We start from the raw sequence: 25,318 nt of genomic DNA, 5'->3' as shown, positions 1-25,318 counted from the left end.
CTTATGATCTCTGTGACATAGTTGATATGGTGTCCACTTTGTGATTCACTCAACAATGGACTCTTATGATCTCTGTGACATAGTGGATATGGTGTCCACTCTGTTATTATGAGGTCCTGGTTTCAATACCCACTCAATACTTGTTTTTAATATTTCCCGCAAAGACACCAAGAACTGGTGTTTCCTAGGAATCACACTCGACAGTGCTCAATCAAGTTTTGATTTATACAATCAAGCTAAAAAAGTCTAAACTCAAATTAAAAACCTACCCGACACTGGCCACTGACGCAGATGTCATCATCGTCAGGTCGACACTTGGTCCCATCGACAACCTTGTTGCTAAGCATGAAGAAGTAGGAGGGGTTGGAATCCGCCTTGCAGTACAGCTTACACCAGTCCTTCTCTTGAACTGAAACCATTTTTGTTTATGTAAATTAGAAAACCTAACAAAACAACCCAAAAAGTAGGATATATGATATGTTAAGTTAGATAATTGATGTTTATTTCCTTTCTGCTTTTGGTGAATAGCGAAATGTCAAGAGCACAACACATTAGCAATTTTTTTAGTTTGCCTTTTTTTAGTAGAGTTTGCATCAGCCTTTCTCTTAAACTGCAAAAAAGGCCTGATGTATTACATTAATGATGGGGACCTTATTTTGCTTGTGGCAAATAATTAAGTATCACAATAGAGCACAAAAACTAGGAAACATTTATGTCCGCCTCAAGAAGAGCGTCCACCATTAAAATAAACTCTCAGTGCACTTCAATGTTTGCTTCATCTCTAAATTTCGGATGTGAGGAACCTAAACGGCACTTACTTCCATCATATTTCGGGATCCACTTGGAGCCATAAGGGATGTTATAAGCACGCATCTGACTGTTGTACTCGGCACACTGCTCCAGTCTGAAGTCATCAGCAGTGACTGGACACGTCTGAAATGTACAACAATCGTCATTTGTGAGATATTTGAAGAAATTGTTTATGGTTCTAGTTCAACCGGCACCAGTTTTTCTCTAAACCAACCCTTTTTCTTATCAAGAGACCTTAAAATAGGCCAGTTCTTCTTTTAGAGGTGATTGGACACTTGGCGTTATAATTTTTTTTTTAAAGACTAGTGGATGGTAACAACTATTCATCATCTAATGTTTCTGGAGTATAATTATCCCTACATTTAATCTTGAAAGAAAAATTATTATTATACGCCATAATAGTTACCTGGAGAAAAAACATTTTTTAATTCAATTTTATTACAAAATTTGAGATTATAAATGTGTCTAATCCGGCAGCCAACCCATTCAGCAAGTCATTTATTGGGTAATTGTATAACTCCTTATAATGGTATATATCATATTTAAACTTTATATTCAGAAGACAAGGAAATTGTTTCTTTTACAAACCTGATACAGGTTAACATGGCCAAAACTTTGATAGTTTTTTATATACATGTAGATTTACAATTTCATTTTGAAAATTCATATCTTTTTACATCATTTATTATTCATCAGTGCAATTACCTATCATAAGATGGAATAATAATACTTTTTTGGAGCCTGTTCCTGTGTAAAGGTCATTTTCCAACAGATAAGCAAAGAAATTGTGCTTGCAAAAGTTGGTGTGCAACGTTTGTGTCATCATTTGATTGGGTTGGGTTCTGAGAAAGTTCTTAAAAGATGTCGAATGGTTACATTATATTGTTTAACAAGGGAAAAAATTGTCAAAAAACCAGGTTTTCATTGTGAAAAAAAAATCTGATAAAGGGAGAAAACTCAAACTGAACTTTTGAAATGACCAAAAAAAATTAACCCCCTTTGTAAGTTTTTTTTTTTTTTTTAAATCTATTTTTAGTCGTGGCGACCTTGACATTGGAGATATTGACGTGATTCTTTCGTGGGACACACCGTCCCATGATGGTGAACAAATGTGCCAAATGATTTTAAAATCTCACAATGAATGACATAGTTATGGCCAGGACAAGCTCATTTATGGCCATTTTTGACCTTTGAACTCAAAGTGTGACCTTGACCTTGGAGATATCGACGTAATTATTTCTCGCGACACACCGTCCAATGATGGTGAACAAATGTGCCAAATGATTTTAAAATCTGACGATGAACGACATAGTTATGGCTCGGACAAGCTCATTTATGGCCATTTTTGACCTTTGAACTCAAAGTGTGACCTTGACCTTGGAGATATCGACGTAATTATTTCGCGCGACACACCGTCCAATGATGGTGAACAAATGTGCCAAATGATTTTAAAATCTGACAATGAACGACATAGTTATGGCCCGGACAAGCTTATTCCGCCAGCCCGCCAGCCAGCCAGCCAGCCCGCCAGCCAGCCAGCCAGCCAGCCCGCCCGCATTCGCCAATCTAATAACCAGTTTTTTCCTTCGGAAAACCTGGTTAAAAATTTCATAATGGTTTAACAAGATAAAGGTAACATTGCTAGTACAGAATTATTGAAAATCATATATCGTTTATTCCAAGACTCATGTTGTATTCCAACTTCACATTATACAGTGTTTCTGAAGGTATTATCTGCAACAACTGTAGTGAACACAAACAATGCAAACAGAATGACCAACAAAATTTACCGCCATATGTTGCTTTTTTTTTATATATATAAAAAATTACCACACAACGGAAAGGTCAACATAATTTTTTTCAAAAGTACAAAAGAAGTGACAGGAACACCAACTTACAGCAGTATTGCAATGACGATACTTAATTTTCTTGCCAGTACAGTAGCGGCCACCCCCACTTGGTCTGCAATATAGCATAAAAGTGTTTCATAAAAACGTACCTTTTGGCTTTGATATATATTATGGAATGTTCAACTTATACATTATGCTGCAGGTATTGTTTATTTTTCCACAAAAATGCAATGCTGGTATATTATTCCACAGCTTTGTTGCTAAGTGAATATAAAACAATAACTACAAAAAAGCAACAACAACAAGATATGTGTTTGTCAGAAACACTATGCCCCTTTTGCGCCGCTTTGAAGCTATATATTTGACCTTTGACCTTGAAGGATGACCTTGACCTTTCACCACTCAAAATGTGCAGCTCCATGAGATACATATGCATGCCAAATATCAAGTTGCTATATTCAATATTGCAAAAGTTATTGCAAATGTTAAAGTACGCAAACCAACAGACCAACCAACCAACAGACAGGGCAAAAACAATATGTCCCCCACTATAGTGGTGGGGGACATAAAAAAGATAATTAGTGTGATGATGTGAAGATCAAAAGAAAATAAAGTTGCTTTGCAAAAATACCAAGATTTAACATCAGAGTGATATGAAACAGAACAAACTCAAACCTACATGGGATTGTTGCATTCTCGAGTCGCATGTTTGATGCCACCACCGCAGGAGCGGGAACATTTGCCGTACGGTGACCATTTACTCCACCCACCCTTCACCGCTTTTTCCTGTTTTGCTTTCACACACTGTCCTTTCATGCACCACTGCAACGAATATCAAAATGGCGGTACTTTTAGACATTATGTTCAACAACCAAACTGGACTACATATACGTATAAAACTTATGAGAATATAAATGGATGATACATGTTTGCTTTTGTCTTTCATCACTGACACATCCATGCATAGAGAAAGATTAAAGTTATGTTAATTTAAGTTAATCATTAATTTTCTAATGAACAAGTAAGTATCTTTATTTACTGCTTACTAACTGAGAATGATTTTCACAAAGTACTGTATAAAACTTTATCATTAAACAAATAACAGTTAACAGTTACATTTCAGGACTATCCATAAAATATATAAGCACAATCATACTTTTCCGTGATCACATATGGTTCCATCGGCCATGGGCATGTGCTGTGTTTTACATCCATTGAAATTTGTGCACCACAGTTCTGAACACATTTTCTGAAATGAAGCAAGCAAAAAGGGTTTAACCGTATAAGGATTGACAACCCCATGCTGTAATTTGCTTGATATATTGCTTTATATATCAAATTAAATAATTTAATGACATAAATTATTGAAATTTCCTTTAAGATATTAAATAGTTCAACTGAAACTCAACACATGAATGTTTAATAGTGTTTGTTTGCTTATAAACAATAATTATTCTGAATTGGCAAAGTTTTCACTACATTCATAAGCAGTTCCCTTTACCTGAAACTGACAGTGTCTATGGCCTCGTCCAAACATGAGCGCGCACTGTTTGTCAACATCATAAATGGCACCAGATTTCTTGATTTGGATTTCCTTGATTTTTTGGCGATACTTTTTATTCTTTGGCTTGTTGTGTAGACAATTGCCCAGGCCCGCACTGTGATGAATACAGCCATATTTAGTTTGTTGAAAAGAAAATGAAGTAGATACACTTATAAATCCTTGCATCAACCAAAGAAAGTTGTTTTCTTCATTATGACATTTTCATATCAGGTGATGTCACAAATATAAAGGTTTTGCTGCTTATGATGATGAAGGTGATTATTAATACAAAGATTTAAGTATCACATGGACACTACCACTATGATTAAGTAACGTTAGAGATTATATAACAGAATAGCTTGCCGTTAATAAAGGTGATGTTAACTATAGAACAATGATGATTATTATCATATTGATGATGATGATGATGATGATGCCAATCACAGTCAAGACAAAATCCACATGCAAAAAGATTAACAAGAAAAAAATGGTCCTTAATAATGCACCTAATGAAATGACTGAGTTACTTCCCTTTCATTATAAATCACCATTTATAATAGCTATACATGATGCAGACCAGGGATTCAAACAAATTGATTGACAGGTGATGTTGCCAGCCCACAGATCAGCATTCCACCGTAAATAAATGACCCATTATAAACAGGTGGGCAAGATGTTACTGAAAACATCAATCTACGAACTCATACCCCAATACACTTCATATCAAGCCTAGACACATGAAATCACCCAAGACATTCAGTTTGGAATATGGTGTTGTAGGATTAAGAGAGAAAGAGAGATATCCTCACTATGGCATCATCCTATACCTAATTACCCACAGGCACATTATTCTATCAAAGATACCCCAAATCAGCAAAATAATTTCAGAAACCATGGCGTTGATAGGAGTGGGAAATTCTAGCAAGCTGAAACCTCTCATGCTTCTGACCAGCAAAATGTGAAAAAATTGCGAAACAAAATTCTGCTGCTCATTGGAGATTAAGGGCTAATTTGTTACAAAAAGATATACCATCAGTAAACATAAGAAGCTCATACAACAAACATGTTTATTTTTGGCATATTATTTGGTAAGAGTAGAGGCTATTGACCTTTGGTGTTCAGGTCCAATTTGTTTCTTGGAATAAAGTGTAGTACTTTACGTAAACTAAAACAAGCAAATCACAACAAATCTTATGGAAAATAAGGAAGTTTCCATTGAGAAGAATGCCCACAGTCAATATCCACATTCTCTGTTTTTTTTATGGTAAAGATGTGTCATTACATGATTATGCAAGTATTAAAGGATTAATGCAAGTATTAAAAGATGTCAGTGATATCAAGTTTTTCATGCATGTACTGTTCCATCAACCAGCTGTTATCTATGTTCACCAACAGTTGAATTTTAAAATATAACAAATTCAATGACTGCATCCTTACTAAAAATTTAAACTTCACTAACAAATGCCAAGCACAAACACCCCGAAAGATTTAAAAAAAAATCAAGATAAATATAAAAGATCACTGTTTGTTTCCTTGGAACTTACTCCAAGAATTTTGCGAGCATTTTTGCACTACATTCAGACCAAGACCATGGGTCAGTCTTCTTGTCTATGGTAGGGGACATAATATGGGTCTTGGCAGAGGGGTCGCGGTTATAGGCGGGTCTGCGGCAGGGCTCATCACCGTCGTGTGGTAAATTGAAACTGGAACAGAACAAATGCATAGGCTTAATACAGGTGCGTAAAGTGTTGTACCTGATTAGCCTGTTGGGCTTAATGCATGCTGTCTGCACAGGCTTATCAGCAAAAACACTCCGCCTTAACAGTATTTTTGGTTTAAAGGAAGTCTCTTGTTAAGAAATGCAGTTTAGGAAGAAAGTGTGGCCACTGATTAGCCAGTGCGGAATGCATGCATTAAGCCTTATTTCCACATAGCATGGTTCATATCTGAAGCACTTAAGCAGTTTCACATTCACATTGGTCATAGTGATCCAGGGATGCTGAAAATCATGTTTCCATACATTTGCAAGTTTTTGACATATTTGTATTGAAACTTATTGAAACCCTTACATAAACATCCAGCCAATCAGAAAAAAGGTAACATCAGCATATTTTTACCCACATCCAGTCATTTTTCCGCCTGCAAAAATACCACACAACTGCAAGTCAAGATTCTGATTTTCAACTCTATAGTCTAATGGCATACTGCCAACTGCCTTAAAATGGGTACAACTGAGCACATACACATGTCCAAGCTCGTGGGCTATCGTGTAGGCTGCACTGATTCCGTTGTCCTCAACAACAGAGCAGCTTCGCTCAGTGTCGCACATCGTACCGAGTTCGGCTAAACCTGTAAAAAAGTTACAAACTGGCAAATACTGCATGTTTAAATGCCTTAAATTTAATCTACCAACAATTTCATAGAAATACAATTATATCCAATGAGAACAATATAATAAATACTCTTCAGAAATGTTATCCTTTCATAGCTATCAGATCGGACCGAGATATAATTGAGCGTCACTCTGACAAAATGGGGCTTTAAGCATGAGCCTTAACTGGATTTTCGCTTAGGAGAAATTTCCTTTGAAGGAAACATACCATAAAAGCCGAAAGGCAAATCTGTGATGGCATTTACGGCAAGTGCATTAAGCCCCCCCCATTTATGGCATGTGCATTAAGCCCCCATTTATGGCATGTGCATTAAGCCCCCCATTTATGGCATGTGCATTAAGCCCCCCATTTAAGGCATGTGCATCAAGCCCCCCATTTATGGCATGTGCATTAAGCCCCCCATTTATGGCATGTGCATTAAGCCCCCCATTTATGGCATGTGCATTAAGCCCCCCATTTATGGCATGTGCATTAAGCCCCCCATTTATGGCATGTGCATTAAGCCCCCCATTTATGGCATGTGCATTAAGCCCCCCATTTATGGCATGTGCATTAAGCCCCCCATTTATGGCATGTGCATTAAGCCCCCCATTTTCCCAGAACAAGGCTCAATTATATACTTGATATACCAAATCAAATATGAATATGAAATCTTAAGCATTAAGGCTTACAAATGCATCAAACAGGACCTGGAATCTTGAAGTGTTCATTAACCTATTTATGCCTAGCGTCCTGAAAAAAGGACTTTGCAAACAGCGTAGACCCAGATGAGACGCCGCATGATGGGTCTACGCTGTTTGCTTAAAGGAATTTGTGTAAGAAATATTCTTAACATAGAAATAACTAGAGCTTTGTCACAGACGTGACGTATACCCCCACATGTCGCATTGACACAGACTATTTTGCATGCTGTCTTCACAAATGGTGATTTTTAAGAATTTTTATGCCATCATTATTTATGGCCATTTTGACCTTTGAACTCTTTAATTCTTTCGCATGACACGCTGTCCAATGACTGTGAACAAATTTAATGTACAGAGTCATTTTAAAATCTCACAATGAATGACATAGTTATGGCCCGGACAAGCTCATATATGGCCATTTTTCACTTTTGAACTACAAGTGCGACCTTGACCTTGAAGATATCAACGTAATTCTTTCGCAATACACATTGTCCTATGATTGTGAATAAATGTACCAAGTAATTTTAAAATCTCACAATGAATGACATAGTTGTGGCCCGGACAAGATCATTTACGGCCATTTTTGACCTTAGAACTCACAGAGTGACCTTGACCTTGGAGATATCGACGTAATTCTTATGCACGACACACCATCCAATAATGGTGAACAAATGTGCCAAATGCTTTTAAAATCTCACAATGAATGACATTGTTATGGCCCGGAAAAGCTCATTTATGGCCATTTTTTACCTTTGAACTCAAAGTTTGACCTTGACCTTGGAGATATCAACGTAACTCTTTCGCGCAACACACTGACCAATAATGGTGAACGAATGAGCCAAATGATTTTAAAATTTTACAATGAACAACATAGTTATGGCCCGGACAAGCTCATTTATGGCCATTTTTGACCTTTGAACTTGAAGTGTGACCTTGACCTTGGAGATATCAACGTAATTTTTTCGCGCGACACACTGTCCAATGATGGTGAGTAAATGTGCCAAATGATTTTAAAATCTCGCAATGAATGACATACTTATTGCCCGGACAAGCTCATTTATTGCCATTTTTGATCTTTGAACTCAAATTGTGACCTTGACCTTGGAGATATCGACATAATTCTTTCGCGTGACATACCGTCCATTGATGGGGAACAAATTTTACAAATGATTTTAAAATCTAATAATAAATGATAAAGTTATGGCCCGGACATGCATTTGACTGTTCTTTGAAGAGTGTGACCTTCACCTTGGAGATATCGACAAAATTCTTTCGTGTGACACACACCGTCCAATGATGGTGAACAAATTTGCCAAATAATTTTTAAATCTCACAATAAATGATAAAGTTATGGCCTGGACATGCTTTTGACCTTTGAACTCCAAGTGTGAATTTGACCTTTGAGATATTGACGTACTTCTTTCATACGACACACCGTCCCATGATGGTGAACAAATGTACCAAGTTATTTAAAAATCTAACGATAAATGACATAGTTATCGTCCGGTCAAACTTTCGGTTTAAAACACACTAAGTGACCCCGTGACCTAGTTTTTGACAGGGCATGACCCATATTAAAACTTGACCTATACATCATCTAGATACAACTTGTGACCAAGTTTAGTGAAGATTGGATGAAATTTTCGGGACAGACAGACAGACCGACAAAGTGACTCCTATATAGCCCCCCCCATTACCAGTAATGGGTGTATAAATATACTAGACATCCCTAATTTTGAAAATAAATTGATCCAATTTAGAAGGATGAGAGAGTCCACTAGGCATAAATCGGTTAACCTGTATCAGTTTAATTGCTTATAATTGGCAGCCATTCCATCAAATTGTGCCATGATGGTACATGAAGATCTAGTATAATTTCAAGCATGTTTTGCTGGCAATTCAATGTAAGGGTGGGGTCTGGGAATTAACCTCAAACCAAATTACCATCAAACCATTCCACAGTGGAACATTTCTCAGAACATTGCTAGCAGGCAAACACCATTAACACTATTCAGATCAGAGATATGTTTAGGTCAGTATAGCACTATGCCAATACTGAAACCTTAGGTATAATTTCCAGTGTTCAACTGACCTATCTTTTATTTGGGTAAAAGATAAATTGGACAATGATGCTTCCAGCTGTTATGATATTATGCACATTTCAAATGAATATTTTCCAGGTATTTTCTAAAATGTCAATCAAAATGCTGGGTCACACATCGTGGTTATCCCATTCAGTTCACTTCCTGAATTCATAGCACCAGCAGAACTGTTTTACATAGAAATTGTATGCAAAAAATTGTTTGATAAATGCACATAAAGTATAGTCCCAGAATAGCCTGTGCAGTCCGCACTGTCTAATTAGGAACAACACGTTCCACTAATACTGGATTTTCTGTAGGAAAATACTTCCTTTACCCGAAAAATATCATTACAGCAGAAAGTGTCATCCTTGATTAGCATGTGTTCATAAACTAAATGAGCCATTCCATACAAGCATTAAACCATGTTTTCCCAAAGCAAGGGTCATACAGCTGCTGAGCCATTCCATACAAGCATTAAACCCTGTTTTCCCAAAGCAAGGCTCATACAGCTGCTGAGCCATTCCATACAAGCATTAAACCTTGTTTTCCCAAAGCAAGGCTCATACAGCTGCTGAGCCATTCCATACAAGCATTAAACCCTGTTTTCCCAAAGCAAGGCTCATACAGCTGCTGAGCCATTCCATACAAGCATTAAACCCTGTTTTCCCAAAGCAAGGCTCATACAGCTGCTGAGCCATTCCATACAAGCATTAAACCCTGTTTTCCCAAAGCAAGGCTCATACAGCTGCTGAGCCATTCCATACAAGCATTAAACCCTGTTTTCCCAAAGCAAGGCTCATACAGCTGCTGAGCCATTCCATACAAGCATTAAACCCTGTTTTCCCAAAGCTAGGCTCATACAGCTGCTAAAGGAAGGATTTTTTTTTAACATAATTCCTGTCTTTTTTTATTCATGAAAACACTTTTTGCTTTATCATAGACCAAAGACTTCAAATTAAAAAATTTAAATAAAAGATTCTGAATGAAAATCAACGGAAAAAAACATTTGGAATTAAAATGTGCTTACATACACTGACAAATAATTTTGACCTAAACAAAACCGACAATGTCACAGTGAAGGTCACATGGATCTGAATAAGTTGGAAACATGAATTTGGGTAATACTGCAGACACTTTGGGCAAATATATTTCAAAGAGCTTTAATTTATTACTTATAAATTACTTTGAAACAGTTTCAAATGATATGTTAGAAAAACTGCTCAACACAAAACATAACACTTTGTGCTAAATTGCAGACACTTCTGGCCAACATATTTTTGGTATTTTCGAGGACTTTTCTTTTGAAAATGTTTTTTGTGAGTTTTAAGTGTGTGAAAGGTCAATTGTCTCGGCAATAAGAAGCATGTGCAGTCGCTTAATTCCCCATTTACTTGATGAAAATACAGCAAATGAGAGCATTTGTTTTCATGTTATCTCCTGCATTATTGCTTTACTTCAAGTATATACTATTCTTTTGGTGCAAGCGCGATACTGTTATGGCGTCACACAAACTTATATCTGCATTATCAACAACTGTTAATGATGTTTGTTTGACACCTTAAAATGAAAAGTGAAATAGTTTACCTATCTTAACATTTTATCAAGATTGAAATATAATTTAATAGAAAACTAATAAAAGCTGTTTGCAAGACAATAATCTCAATGGTCTTTGCAGAAATATAACGCCCAAAGAACACATTGATAAAGTGTGATGCAAACTTTCTGACATAGCAATCCAACAGCTAAAACTATTCATAAATCTGCTCCAAGGGCCGTAACTTTGTAGTTTCTCAAGAAAATGGAGAAAAAGCAGTTGTATGAATTTAGCTGAGTAATTATGGCTATTTTCTCTTTATGGGCAGTTGAAGATATTCAGAAAGTATCATGCTTGATCTACCTTCATGCAGTGGTGGTAAAATCTGAAACAGCACACAGGTCAAATCCACATGCGGACTTGCAGATTTACTCATGTCACTGATCAAAATAGTTCCGCCATGTATAAAGAAAGAGGTTTGTCAATTACATAAAACACTTGTCAGTCAGTATGTTTACCCACACTAACCCTGTACCAGTTTTCTGACAAAGTGATGACTGAATACTCTGCTGGTAACATAGCTTAAAGAACGGATAGCATGCAAGTGGCAATTTCGTTTCTTTGTTCAATAAATACCAAAAACCTAAACAAGAGGGCCATGATGGCCCTGAATCGCTCACCTGACTAACCAAATATTGGTCCCAACCCAGTTTTCATCTAGATAAACATTTTGACCAAATTTCATAAAGATTGGATGAAAACTGTGACATCTATTGTCTACACAAGGTTTTTCTAATATTTGACCTATTGACCTAGTTTTTGACCCCAGGTGACCCAAATACAATCCCAACACAGATTGAATCAAGATAAACATTCTGGTCAAATTTTATAATGATTGGATGAAAACTGTGACCTATATTGTCTACACAAGGTTTTTCTATTATTGACCTAGTGACCTAGTTGTTTGTTCCCAGATGACCAAAATACAATCCCAACCCAGATTTCATCAAGACAAACATTCTGACCAAATTTCATGAAAGATTGGATGAAAACTGTGACCTCTATTGTCTACACAAGGTTTTTCTATTATTTGACCTAGTGACCTAGTTTTTGACCCAAGATGACCCAAATACAATCCCAACCAAGATTTCATCAAGATAAACATTCTGACCAAATTTCATAAAGATTGGATGAAAACTGCCACCTCTATTGTCAATACAAGGTTTTTCTATTATTTCACCTAGTAACCTAGTTTTTGACCTAGTCCTTGTTTTTGACCCCAGATGACCCAAATACAATCCCAACCCAGCTTTCATCAGGATAAACATTCTGACCAAATTTCATAAAGATAAAATGAAAACTGTGACCTCTACTGTCTACACAAACAAATTGTTGACGGTTTTTCTATTATTTGACCTAGTGACCTAGTTTTTGACCTCAGATGACCCAAATACAATCCCAACCCAGATTTCATCAAGATAAACATTCTTACCAAATTTCATAAAGATTGGATGAAAACTGAGACCTCTACTGTCTAAACAAACAAATTGTTGACGTTTTTTCTATTATTTGACCTAGTGACCTAGTTTTTGACCTAATGTGACCCAAATACAATCCCAACCCAGATTTTATCAAGATAAACATTCTGACCAAATTTCATAAAGATTGGATGAAAACTGCGACCTCTATTGTCCACACAAGGTTTTTCTATTATTTGACCTAGTTTTTGACCTAGTGACCTAGTTTTTTACCCCAGATGACCCAAAAACAATCCCAACCCAGATTTCTTCAAGATAAACATTCTGACCAAATTTCATAAACATTGGATAAAAACTGTGACCTCTACTGTCTACACAAACAAATTGTTGACGGACGCACGCACACACGCACGCACGCACATATGGACGCCGGACATCACACGGTTACATAAGCTCACCATGTCACTTTGTGACAGGTGAGCTAAAAAGTATGAAAAACATATCAACTATCATTTAAGAAATGTAATATTTATTCCCATTAAGGTGATGTGAGATACATAGCATAAACTGATTTTATTTATGTAATTTTTCCACTATTAGAAAGTTATGACTATTATGAAATACATATTTACTTATATAATTTAACTTAACCCATCTATGCCTAGTGACAAGAAAAAAGGCCTTGGCAAACAGCGTAGAAACAGATGAGGCGCCGCATGATGCGGTGTCTCATCAGGGTCTTCCCTGTTTGTTTAAAGCAATTTCTGTAAGAAATATTCTAAATAGAGAAATGAATATACTAGACATCCCTAATTTTGGAAATAAATTGATCCAATTTAGAAGGATGGGAGAGTCCAAAAGGCATAATGGGTTAACAACACATGCAAGGGCTCTTACCCAGTGTATCACATTTTTCAGGTGCTCGGCATATATCTTGTCTGAAAATAGAAAAAAAAATTCTGATAAGTACAATTTATGGGGAAGGGGTAGCATAAAACGCACCATGGGCATACATTTGCAATTTGGCCCGTTGAAATACTTCCAGGAACTTTTAAATACCTTTAGTTTTTATTTGGGACCTTGTTCATTATTTATTGACACTGGAGAATGTGCCAGTCCATTGCGTCTTTATATATAACAAGCATATTATTAAAAAAATTCATACATCACACAAGCCAGAGGTCACAGCTCTGGGATGGTAACAATTTATAATCCATCTTTATAATACTCTCTACTCTCTAAAAACATGTCATAGTTGATTCGAAGGCATGTTGTACACTTTAAACTATTGTTCTGGTTTTATCTTTTGGAGAATGTAGTAGGGCATGAATAGGTGCTCACTTCTAAATCCCTGAAATATGATAAACCTAGAGACTTTAGTAAAACATTGCACTGAAAAAGGTTACGTTCCACTAGAAAACGACTGGAAAAAAAGTTGCAAAAAACAGACAATTTCGACTTTTGACTAGTTCTTTTTTCGTTGGTACATGACATATCTTTTTTATTGCACAAATCGACTCCGCTTTGAATGGCCTTTACAAAAAGGTATGGTTATGGGGGTCTCTATGTGCAAAATGTTGCATTTATTTTCGCTTAAAGATGTCGCTTTTACATTGAATTATATAGGGAAACTATTTAGTATATTGTGACCTCCACCTGACCCAGGGCAGATCACGCACACTCTACTTATATTAAACGCACTGTGACGCCTTGGGTAGGTCCATCTCGCAGGGACTGGCTATACGCTACCCTTATTTAGTTCATTCTTTAGTCTTTGAAGTGGAATATTCAGACAATGGCTGCCTACTTATCATGTCATCAGCGCCCGAACACATCCCATAACTCATTTTTCTGATCTATACTTGCCAGCTAATCAGCAACACACTGTCAGCTGAAAGATCTTAATTGAATGTTAATTAAATTAAAATTTTATCTACTGGTAGTTCTAATTGGGACACCAGCTTGCATATTTCAAGAATGTTATTTTAGAGATGTCAGTGCCTTGTGATTAAAGACAATAGGTGGATATTGCAGAATTGTGTGACAACCAATTTTAAGCCTCATGTAAATATTTTAATGATGAAAAGTTCATACAAATTGCGTATAAATATTATAGTAAATAAATAATAAGTTTTAATTTAAATAAATCATTGAAAAATCATTTAATTGTAGAACTGAATAATGGACATTAATTTACCAAAGAAAGGAATTTTACACAACAGCATTGCCAAAAATGAAACTGTTAAAAGCTTGGTAAAATTAATAGACATCAAAAAGAAACAAAATTATTCATTCTATTTATAACAAAAACTTTGAAAACAACAAACACACAAAACCCAAAATTTTTTTTTATTGAAAATTGGCACCACTTGTTTAATCAGTCAACAGATTAGTGACTAACTTGTCAAATTATAGCAACTCAACAAAGTTTACAGACAAAACACTTGTCAACTTTTCAGATACCCTATCTAAACATCAGCTGTTCAATTCACAAATCAAAGCATGTTAATTATATAATGGTCAAAATAATCCATACAAAAATAATCATTCACAGAGATTACAATGTCGGTCACGAATTACAATGTCCGTCACAGACGTATTGTTTTCCGAGCTGTTATCACTCAATCAGCACTACAAACTGAGATCAGTTTGTCTTTTCACCAGCTCTAAGACTGGGTTACGAGAAAAAAAGCATAATTAAAGAAGTCAACGTGCCTATTAGAAATTAGCATAATTAATTATAATGACTTTGACATGACTGAACCTTTACAATACTTAAACTGCTTCAAAACAATAGACACCCAGCAATGTAACTGGCATCCCGTAGAGAAATCAGAGATACAACATGGGGCCGATTTCATGTTTCAACCCCTTCATGGCTTTGATAGCAATCGTCATAGCATTTTTTAATTGTTTGATGTGCTACTAATGAGATTTTATCTCAAACACATTAATACATGTAATACAAAGGTAGCAATATGTATTAGTAGCCTAATGAGGTAGTTATCTAAGAAATATCAAAGTTGCAAAAGGGTTCAGGTTGTACATTATCTAACAATGTATCAACCAACTTAAAACATCAATCATCATCATACAGGTAAGGCCAAATATTTCAATAATGAAAATAATGGGTTTATGACATAAATGTTTGTAAAAATGATAGCTTTTAAATGTGGTTGTTCAACTGCAGAAATGAGGGCCTTTTGTTTAAACCCTTTACCACTTTGATACATATTTTGACATATATGTAGACCATTAGAAAGTTACATTTAATTAAATACCTTTCTCAATAGATTCAAGATTGTTTAGGCTTCATTTCCAACCCTTAGATACTGCTGAGCAGCAAACAGCATAAAACCTGAACAGACTGCGAGTTACTTGCAGGCTGTTCTGGTTTTATGCTGTTTGCACATAGCAATTTTCACTTTGTTTCTGAATGGGAAAGGGTTAAATAAGCCTTTCACATGTCATAACAGGTTTCGCCTCTCTGGATTAGTCATGATTTGTGGAAAGTCACTATCATGAACAGTATCTCCAACAAATAACATTTACAGAGCTAAAAGAATGCCTTGGGTTTGATCCCCACTTTGGGAAAATTCTCAACATCTTCTCTACAGATGCCATAGCAAGCATTGGTTCTAGTAACCAAGGAAACAGACTCAACAGTGTTTCAATAAGATTTAAATTTTTAATAAAGTTTTTATTCAAACTGGAATAAATGCTAAAATAAACTATATCACATATCATATAATATATTACCGTACATTCGCGGCCATAAGTCTACCTCGGCCATAAGTCGAGGGGTATAATGTGGCTAGAAAAACTTGGTTTTCTGCCTTGACTCTGCCATAAGTCGGGGGTAAATTTCCTCAATATCTCAGACATGTTTAGTGACGTTTTAGTCATGGTTCTGAGGGCTTTTGCACTGGCAGTTGACATTTTTTGGGATATTAATAATAAGAATATATTTAAAACGAAACATTCAACGTTTCAATTATTTATTATCACGAAAAATATATTTTATTGTTCAAAATCATAATAACATATCATTGATTATTTCGAACTTAATATATATTTCACAAATCAAAATTAGTTTCCCATTTAACGTAATAACTTTCAGCGTTTATATTATGAGCAGATATTTTTGTATTCAAATGTTAGTGCTATTGATGTGAAAATTCGTTAAAATCTTGAACGCAGAAATTCATTATATGGTCAAAATAATTGTAACTTGCTCTCAAAAACGCTTTCGCCATTATGCATGAAACACGTGAATTTACCAACACTCGCATCGCTCGCTATTCGACTGTTATATACATATTCGTAAATCACGAGATACCCGAGGAATATTTTCTGCATTCTATAAAAACGTCTTATCTAATAATACTAAGCAGCTAATTGAAAGTAATTGTGTATTTAATATGTCCAATTACACTTTTAAATAATCCAGGGTGAGTGCGTAATATTATTATAATCAAACAATGAATGAAATCTTCACTCAGATAAGATCTATTTATTTACGAAAACGATTATGCATAAATTGTGGGACAGTTGTGAATAAATCAACGAAACCACACCTTTATCCAATCAAAAAATATACCATGTGAAGTTGAACAATAGCGATTGGTTAAAGGCGTATCCAACGATAGAGTAATTATTTTTGATTGATCCGAAGTAGTTTGTAGCAGAACCGTTTTGCATATCATTAACGGATAACTATTTTAGGCGTGACGCAATAAAGACAAATGATCAAAAGGATGCCAACACTACACTTTACACTTTGATCTTAGTCAAAAGGCCGAGAAGCGATAATTGGTGGCATAAAGACACCTGCATCTGTTGACAGTTTGTATTTACACGGATTAACTTTAAATGGGTACAAGTGTAAGCAGTCGATTTTCTATTGTTCTTAGCAGACAACGGACGATGTATCAATCGACAAATTGCTATGTATAAATTTCGCCACATTACCGTACGTCACAAATGTTTAATATTTTCGAAGTTATTTTTACATGTTTTTATTTGGACTTATTACGAAGATTAATGAATTAAAAACCAATGTAAACATGCAGTATTTTGTTATCAGCGGACATTTAAGTAAAAGACGAGTCGCCCTTACCGTAAATAGTCATCATTCCTCCGCTTCGGAGATTTATTACTTTAAAAAAAAACGGCACAGAAATATGTTTTTATTTTTATTTAGTACCTCATCCATAAGTCGAGTTGACTTTTGAAGTCAATTTTGGGAGCGTTTTTAGGTCGACTTATGGCCGCAAATTTACGGTAAGCTAAAGTTTTATCACAAAACATGAGCATCTTTTTATACTTTACATCTTATTTAAAATTACATCATCACAACCGATGTGATTCAACATCACAATAGCACAATAACTGTCACTGCAAACTTTGATAACCGTATCACCAATTTAATACATATTTTTTACTGAAAAATTATCAGAAAAGTAACAACGACTATTTTAAGATTAAACCAAAAATTAAAACCATCACAAGTTTGCTTTAAAACTCTGATTTCTATCGTCTTGGCCTAATTATTTCTTAAAGGTTGGTGGTAATGGGCTATTATGCTGCAAAATGTGGTCTATCTGCAAGGTGTACCACTAACAAGGGTTGATTACAGATCTCATGATGGGGTGGATTGCACAAGTGTGATCTGATCAATTAACCCTGACTTTGATAGACCTCAATATGCCGCCACCTACTTGGGGTTAAAAAGTGCAGCAAGAAGATCCACTAAACCGTTTTCCCCTTGGATAAACATTTTTACACATTTGAAGTCCATTGGAAAATCATACTTAAATGAAAACCTGTCTTCAATATATAAGTTAAAAAAGCTTAAATTTCCAACCCTAAGATACTGATGAGCAGCATACAGCATAAAACCTAAACAGACTGCAAGTTACTCTATAGGCTGTTCTGGTTTTAAGCTGGTTGCAAAAGCCATTTTCATATTGCATTCAAGCGGTGAAAAAGTATACAACTTGATTGAGTGTTTTAGTGACATTGATTATTTATCTCATAACTTGTTGGATAATTGTGTTGTTGTTGATTTTTATCAATTCACTTTTCATTTAAAAAAAATCCTCTTTCATAATGACAATTACGTTTTGTACCCCAAATATAACCCAAAGTGCTATCTGCAAACGTGTTCAGTTCACTTTTTCAAAGTTGAATGATGAAGAATATTCAGTTGTCATTCATTATATGGAACACATTAATTTCTCCCAAATATAGAAAAAGCTCCAGAGGTTTTCGCACATTGCACTGAAAATTAATTTAATATCAGGTTCGCAGGATAAGTGCTTCTCATTGTGTCAAAAAGTGCTGAAATTGTTCCCCCATTGATAAAAAAGATCACAGTCAAAACAACTGGCTCATGGAAAATATCTTTTCATTAAGAAATTTTATGCTGAATTAGCAAAACAAAATACCAGAAATGCGGGCCCAGAATGGCACGAAGGTCACCTGAATGTAAATGGCAAATGTAGAAACGCGAACCTCCGTGCAATAGAATGCATATCATTTAATTAAATGTAATTTTGCCTTAATCTAATCAAGACACACAGCCAGTCACAGTGTCATGAGAAAGTCAGAATATAAGGGAAAGAGGCAAACACATCCCACAGTTTCTAATTGAGACACTTTTGATAGGCGTTTATTGAATCAGGAAAATCGGATGAATCTGATTCATGGCGCTTTGCAGAGACTTCTGAAGTGGTTTAACAGCTCCATACCTATTGCTTTACTGGTATTCATTTAAGAATGGAGTTAATTAATTGCCAGCCCCAATGGCTGTCTTGTGACCTAAGATTCCTAATGTTTTGATACTCTCGTTAACCCTTTGCATGCTGGGAAATTTGTCCTCTGCTAAAATGTCTTCTGCTAAATTTCTAAAATTAGCATTTTGTTTGATTTTTTTCAAAGAATACTATCAGAATAGCAAACAGTTTGGATCCTGATGAGATGCCACGTTCTGTGGCGTCTCATCTAGATCCAAACTGTGTGCAAAGGCCTTCAAAATTTGGTTCCAGGACTGAAAGAGTTAAGCTCCAAATTGCAGTTTGTTCAATGCAGAAAATCTGCTCTCTTAAAACCCATTAAGTTATGGTCAATATTTAGCCATCCATTTTGACTCTGAAATTTCTAATCTGAACATCTTCACATGGCAAAAATGCTGATAACACTGTATTATGTGAATTGGGAATAAGACATCAAACTGGGAATGGACATCATTTTGGTGATTTTCTCAAACAAAACTATTCATTTCATGATCTACATATATTTTTGTAATATATTATCTATAATTCAAGCTTAATAAGAAATTTTTCATGACTTTTTCATTAACAGTGATTGAATTTTTATCATTTAAAGTGTATTTTTAAACCGTGTCCATACCCGGCATGGACACTGTTTCATTTCATGAGGATTTTTTTTTTAATTAATAAAAAATCCAGTTTTGAAGTAAAATCAATTTAAATGATGCTATTATATATGCAAGTATATGTTTTAATTATAATTTGTAAAACTAGATAAATACAACAGATAAAACTGCATATATTGCACTTTTGATAAAACACAATTTATTCCCAAATTGATGTCTTATTCCCAATTCACATAATACAGTGTTTGATATTTTAACATCAAAGTCAACATTATTTTCTTAACCCTTTCCCACTTAGAAGCAAAGTGAAATCAGGCTATGTGCTAACAGCTTAAAACCTGAACAGCCTGCAAGTAACACGCAGTCTTTTCAGGTTTTATGCTGTTTGCTGATCATCAGTTTCCAAGGTTTGGAGATTAAGCCATAAAAACTTGAATCTATTAAGAAAGTTCTTAAATTAAATGTAACTCTCTAAGGGACAACAAATGCATGAAAATACGTATCTAAGTGATAAAGGGTTAAATCATCACAGACTGACCCGTGAAGGACCAAACAATGAACCTATAAGATACAGACTGACCCGTGAAGGACCAAACAATGAACCTATAAGATAAAGACTGACCCATGAAGGACCAAACAATGAACCTATAAGATACAGACTGACCCGTGAAGGACCAAACAATGAACCTATAAGATAAAGACTGACCCGTGAAGGACCAAACAATGAACCTATAAGATACAGACTGACCCGTGAAGGACCAAACAATGAACCTATAAGATACAGACTGACCCGTGAAGGACCAAACAATGAACCTATAAGATACAGACTGACCCGTGAAGGACCAAACAATGAACCTATAAGATACAGACTGACCCATGAAGGACCAAACAATGAACCTATAAGATACAGACTGACCCGTGAAGGACCAAACAATGAACCTATAAGATACAGACTGACCCGTGAAGGACCAAACAATGAACCTATAAGATACAGACTGACCTATGACAACACTCAGTGTCATGTTTAGGCCAATGTTAAAACTTAAATAACTATCAATAACTATTAAAGCCTCTTGATGGCAATAAAACTACAGACAAACATTCATCTAAATTAAAAAAAAACACATTAAAAAAATTGTCAGACACCCCTTCCTGGTTTCCATGAAATACAATCCTGCATATTAAATTTTATGATTGTCTTGATTGTTTCCTCCATTTTCTAGGGAAGTGCACCTGGAAACTGTTTCAGGCCTGTAACCCGCCCAACTAAGCCAGTCCTCTTCAAAAAGACTGGCAAGATGAAAACAAATAACAGACACAATATCTTTCTTCCCCACCCCCCTGTTTTTTTTATTTTTTTGTCAATAAAACCTTATATTCTTTGATTCAGCAGTATCTATAGTGCATGCATTTGTGGAGGTGTGCCAACTGCAAAACCAGTGGACAGCTATTTGAAATTGGTTTGAGTAATTCTGGCAAGAGTTTTGGTCAGATGTTCTGTTGTGAAGTATGATTCCACAAAAAGAAAAACATGTTGAATGAGTAATCTTGGCACAATGATTGGTAACCATATGGATGAGGGGTTTTCTGCACATTGCATTCAGATATTATTGCATGGTCCATTCTGGCACAAGCACCGAACATGTGGCATTCTGGATGAAACTTGTGAGAACACTACTGCATGCTTTACCCAAGTTCACACTGCTATATATGTCATGAGCATGTTAGAGGCGCTAGAAGTTTATGTTGTTGCAGAAACTCTAATATGTTTCCTAATGGAAGAAGTGTTATTTGTTTCTTTGTTGTTTTTTTACCATTATGATACACACATTTTTCTTCAGTAAGGTCCGACTACTACATATTCCAGTAGCTAATAACAGACCTACTTGAATCAGAGGTGAGGGGACAATGGCTATGCCTATACAAATTGAATGGCCAGGCTAGGAATCAAACCTGCAATCCTCTGGTTTCTAATCCAGCCATCTACCAACTTGAATACTTGAATTATCACAAGAATTAATAAAGATTCAGAAACTGAAACTCAACATCTTTCTGTTTGAGAATACCTTTAAAAAATCCCAAGATGTATGGATATAGTATAATATATTAACAACAAATTAGAGTGTAAACAAGGTTTAACTATAGCCATTAAAGGAGAAATGCCCTGCCGCCAGGCGGCCATATTTTTCAACCAACCAGAACCATTTTGGAACTTTTCATTGGCACTAATCTTCTGACCAAATTAATCATGATGATCAGACAATAAATGTGGCAGACTAGAGTGTTAACAAGGCAAATGTTGAAGCGTCACAACGCACAACGGACAAATGGTGATCAGAAAAGCTATATCTTTGTACCAAATCTGACTAATATCCATCACGACTCAAATGAATAGCACCCATGCCCATGGCTTAGTTCAAGGGCACATAACTCAGGAATTATGGGATGATTGCCCTTAAACATCATGTCATGCAAATCTAAACACCATAGCGGTGATATATTTCAAGTTTTAAATCAAACATTACAGTTTGTTCGAGACTGAAAAAACAAGTGACCAACAGAGATACTCCAATATACCCCTCTTCAACTTGGTTTGCAGGGGAAGAATAACTTTTTTAAATTTTGTAAATTTATACTTAAATTAAGTATTGTGGATGCACAATTTAACTGGGAGCTGGGGTTATTAAACTATCCAACTTCAAAATCATTTCCCTATGATCTAAGCCAGAAATTCTAGAAATCTTAACCTTGACAGATGGCCATCTGTCTTGGTAAGCCTTGGAAATCAGACTAAACACCTGTGGGTAACATTGGACAGAGCAATTTAGTAATGATAGGTATGAAATGAGGCAAAAAAAAACGAAAGAAAAAATCATATCTGGAAGGGGTAAAAGCCATTAATCGACAGACTCAATCAATGGCGCGTGTATTGCATAATTCCGGTTGATTATTCTTGATAAGCAATCCTAAAATTCTATAAAAACATGATGTGAACACATGCTTGTTAATTATAAGATACCAGAGTTTATTGCATTTTTTCTTCTGAGCAAATTTTTAACTTTTTTCATTTCTGACATGATACAATATCATACATTTTTGATAAATAAATAATTTAACAATAACGGACCTAAGCACATTTAAATCTCTAAGTATTCAAGACTATCAATTATTGTTATTCACAAAGTGTAAAAACTCATTTTTGGTTATCATTTACAAACCAACATAATATACATGTATACATTTTTACTTTTCAAAACAAAGTGGTTTGTTGGTTTTTGCAAGATATGTGAAAGGTCATTTGAAAAGCAGGAAAATGTACCTATAAAAGTAATAAATATGATAATTGGTACGGAAATTAACACAATTCTTTCAATAACCGACACATCAAAATGATGTTTATAACTTTTATGATGGGAGCCATTTTCAATTATCACAATAATTTTTAACACCTCATTATTACCACACACGTTGTAATTCATAAAAAGTTCATTGACTCATTACCAGTGACAGTAGTTTTCATTAATTTCATCTTCACTTATAACTGGTAATGGTTTAACACCAAGTTATGAAAACTGATAGCATCTGCAAATGACATCACAAAGGTGAAAAGTTTGTTATTTTTTCGGCGTAGCTGTATAGGCCAGTTTTCACCTTACCTGACCTTTGTAAGTGTCCAATAAAATTCAAATAAAATTTCCTGCGGCTAGATACGAATGAATACACTTCATTTATTCAATTGGCTGATTTGAACATACCACCAGAACATTGGAAACATGAACGCGTCTTTGTAACACTGTTTTACTGTGTGTTAAGCATGAAACAATTTTATCACTAATGAAAAGGCTTGATAGAAAGAACAGTTTTACACTTAACTCTCTACATCAATACAGTTTGTGCGTGCACCTTTTATTTTCAGAGGATTGCCAGCGCCAGAGCGTTTGTACTTAAAGGCTATGTTCTCATATTTAGTAATTACTTCCATATTCCTGTCTGTGTACTAGTATATTTAAGTTCATAAAAGTATAGTTTTTCCCTATCCTCAGATATTCGTTTTGGCCAAACTATTTTAAATTGTTTTCGAAATTGAACATTTAACATGTAAAAGTATAAAGGTTTAAACAAGCTGTAGTTCCAGCAGTGGAAGCATGGCCTCCCTTTAATGCATTGCATTCCAACCCGCAAGGTATCAGTATCAGTTCGCGGCCAGTACAATAATCGTGAGATAATATAGACGCTATCGCGTGAACTATGTGAACTGGAATTTTCTTTAGACCAGAAATATGTTAAATGAAGATATTCAGCGATATAATTATGGTATGTCAATAATCATTAGAATTTAATGTGTTTTCAACAATACCATGACAAATATTATTTTTGATTAATTTAAAAAGAATTATTCCACCATATTGACTAATGTATTAAGCATGAGCGCGATGATTCTCGATTCTGTTAATAATCAAATCAAATAGCAATGCCTGACAAACTACTAAAACAGGTTTGTTCAAAGAACTCGCGCATAAATATTTAAAACATGTACGGATACTTTGCGTGTGGCCGGTTGACTCATATGTTTTAATTTCACTTCCATTCTTCTTTTGGTTTTCTGTTTTGTATATAATAGGTTTATGACCAGCAATTGCTGTGAATTTCTGTTTATAATAGAGACTTCCTTTCAACAAAAGACTTCATACAGCAAAGTGTCATCCCTTTGTGATCTGCACAGGCTAATGGGACAATACTTTACGCACATTCATTAACTACGTTCATTCCTGAGACCAGATCTAGTTCTACTAATTTGTAACTTAATTTTAGATCCTGATAATTAACATAGTAATTAATTAATGCTTTTTGCTCATCTACTCAGTTCCTTTTGTACAACATTTAATGTTGGTATTTATCCAAATATGCCACAGTTATTTTAATAAAAAATTAATAAAAATTGTTAATATATTGCAGTATCCTATGTGTTTAGAAGTTTTTTAATCTGCTTAAATCCCCCGAGCTTCGCAACAACAATTTAATAAGGCAGAGGCTACAGTTTTAGTGCATGTTTTGCTGTTGCTGCATGTTGTTGTGATGCAGTGATTTTTTTTGCTTTTATTTGTTACAGCCTGTGCCATTTGAATTGGGAAAATTAGCGCGAGAAACCGTGAAATTGGGAAAAATTAAGCATTATAAATATATTTATAAGTAAGGCCACGACTTTTATATTTCTTGGTTTACAAAACCGCCGACCCTAATTTTTGGAAAATGGGAAAAAAAATAAATTCGGAAAATCGTCTTTTTTTTAAATATTTTATTCCCGACCGCACTGCAAAACGAGCGAAACGAGAAAAAAATCGATCTGGTTTGAGTACGGTTGCGAATAAAATCAAGTACGTACAATCACCGATTGGTTCACATATATTGCAGAGATCGGGATATTTTTCAATGTGACACATTATGTACCAGTCCTTTTATGGGCACTTCTCAAAATTTATTTCGGGTAAAAATTACAGACAATAAGAAAATCAGCGTCAGTAAAATGTCGACCCCATCAAAATT

At 35.1% G+C, this 25,318-nt stretch overlaps 1 protein-coding gene across 1 annotated transcript in view; it reads right to left on the bottom strand.

The window, feature by feature from the left end:
• The window catches only part of LOC127859478 (A disintegrin and metalloproteinase with thrombospondin motifs 9-like), a 205,145-nt gene that overhangs the window by 50,853 nt on the left and 128,974 nt on the right, over positions 1-25,318 (bottom strand). Inside the window, exons 7-15 of the mRNA XM_052396923.1 lie at positions 13,273-13,313; positions 6,447-6,552; positions 5,748-5,906; positions 4,162-4,318; positions 3,817-3,909; positions 3,340-3,482; positions 2,709-2,772; positions 819-933; positions 270-409 (exon numbers count right to left, since the gene is read on the bottom strand). Of these exons, the coding sequence (XP_052252883.1) occupies positions 270-409; positions 819-933; positions 2,709-2,772; positions 3,340-3,482; positions 3,817-3,909; positions 4,162-4,318; positions 5,748-5,906; positions 6,447-6,552; positions 13,273-13,313 (1,018 nt within the window). The remainder of the gene's footprint in view (positions 1-269; positions 410-818; positions 934-2,708; positions 2,773-3,339; positions 3,483-3,816; positions 3,910-4,161; positions 4,319-5,747; positions 5,907-6,446; positions 6,553-13,272; positions 13,314-25,318) is intronic.

This window comes from Dreissena polymorpha, chromosome 1 (assembly GCF_020536995.1).
Source record: "Dreissena polymorpha isolate Duluth1 chromosome 1, UMN_Dpol_1.0, whole genome shotgun sequence".
NCBI classification, from domain to species: domain Eukaryota; kingdom Metazoa; phylum Mollusca; class Bivalvia; order Myida; family Dreissenidae; genus Dreissena; species Dreissena polymorpha.
Note: the sequence above shows the minus strand (reverse complement) of the source record. Positions and strands in the feature narration are given on the sequence as shown.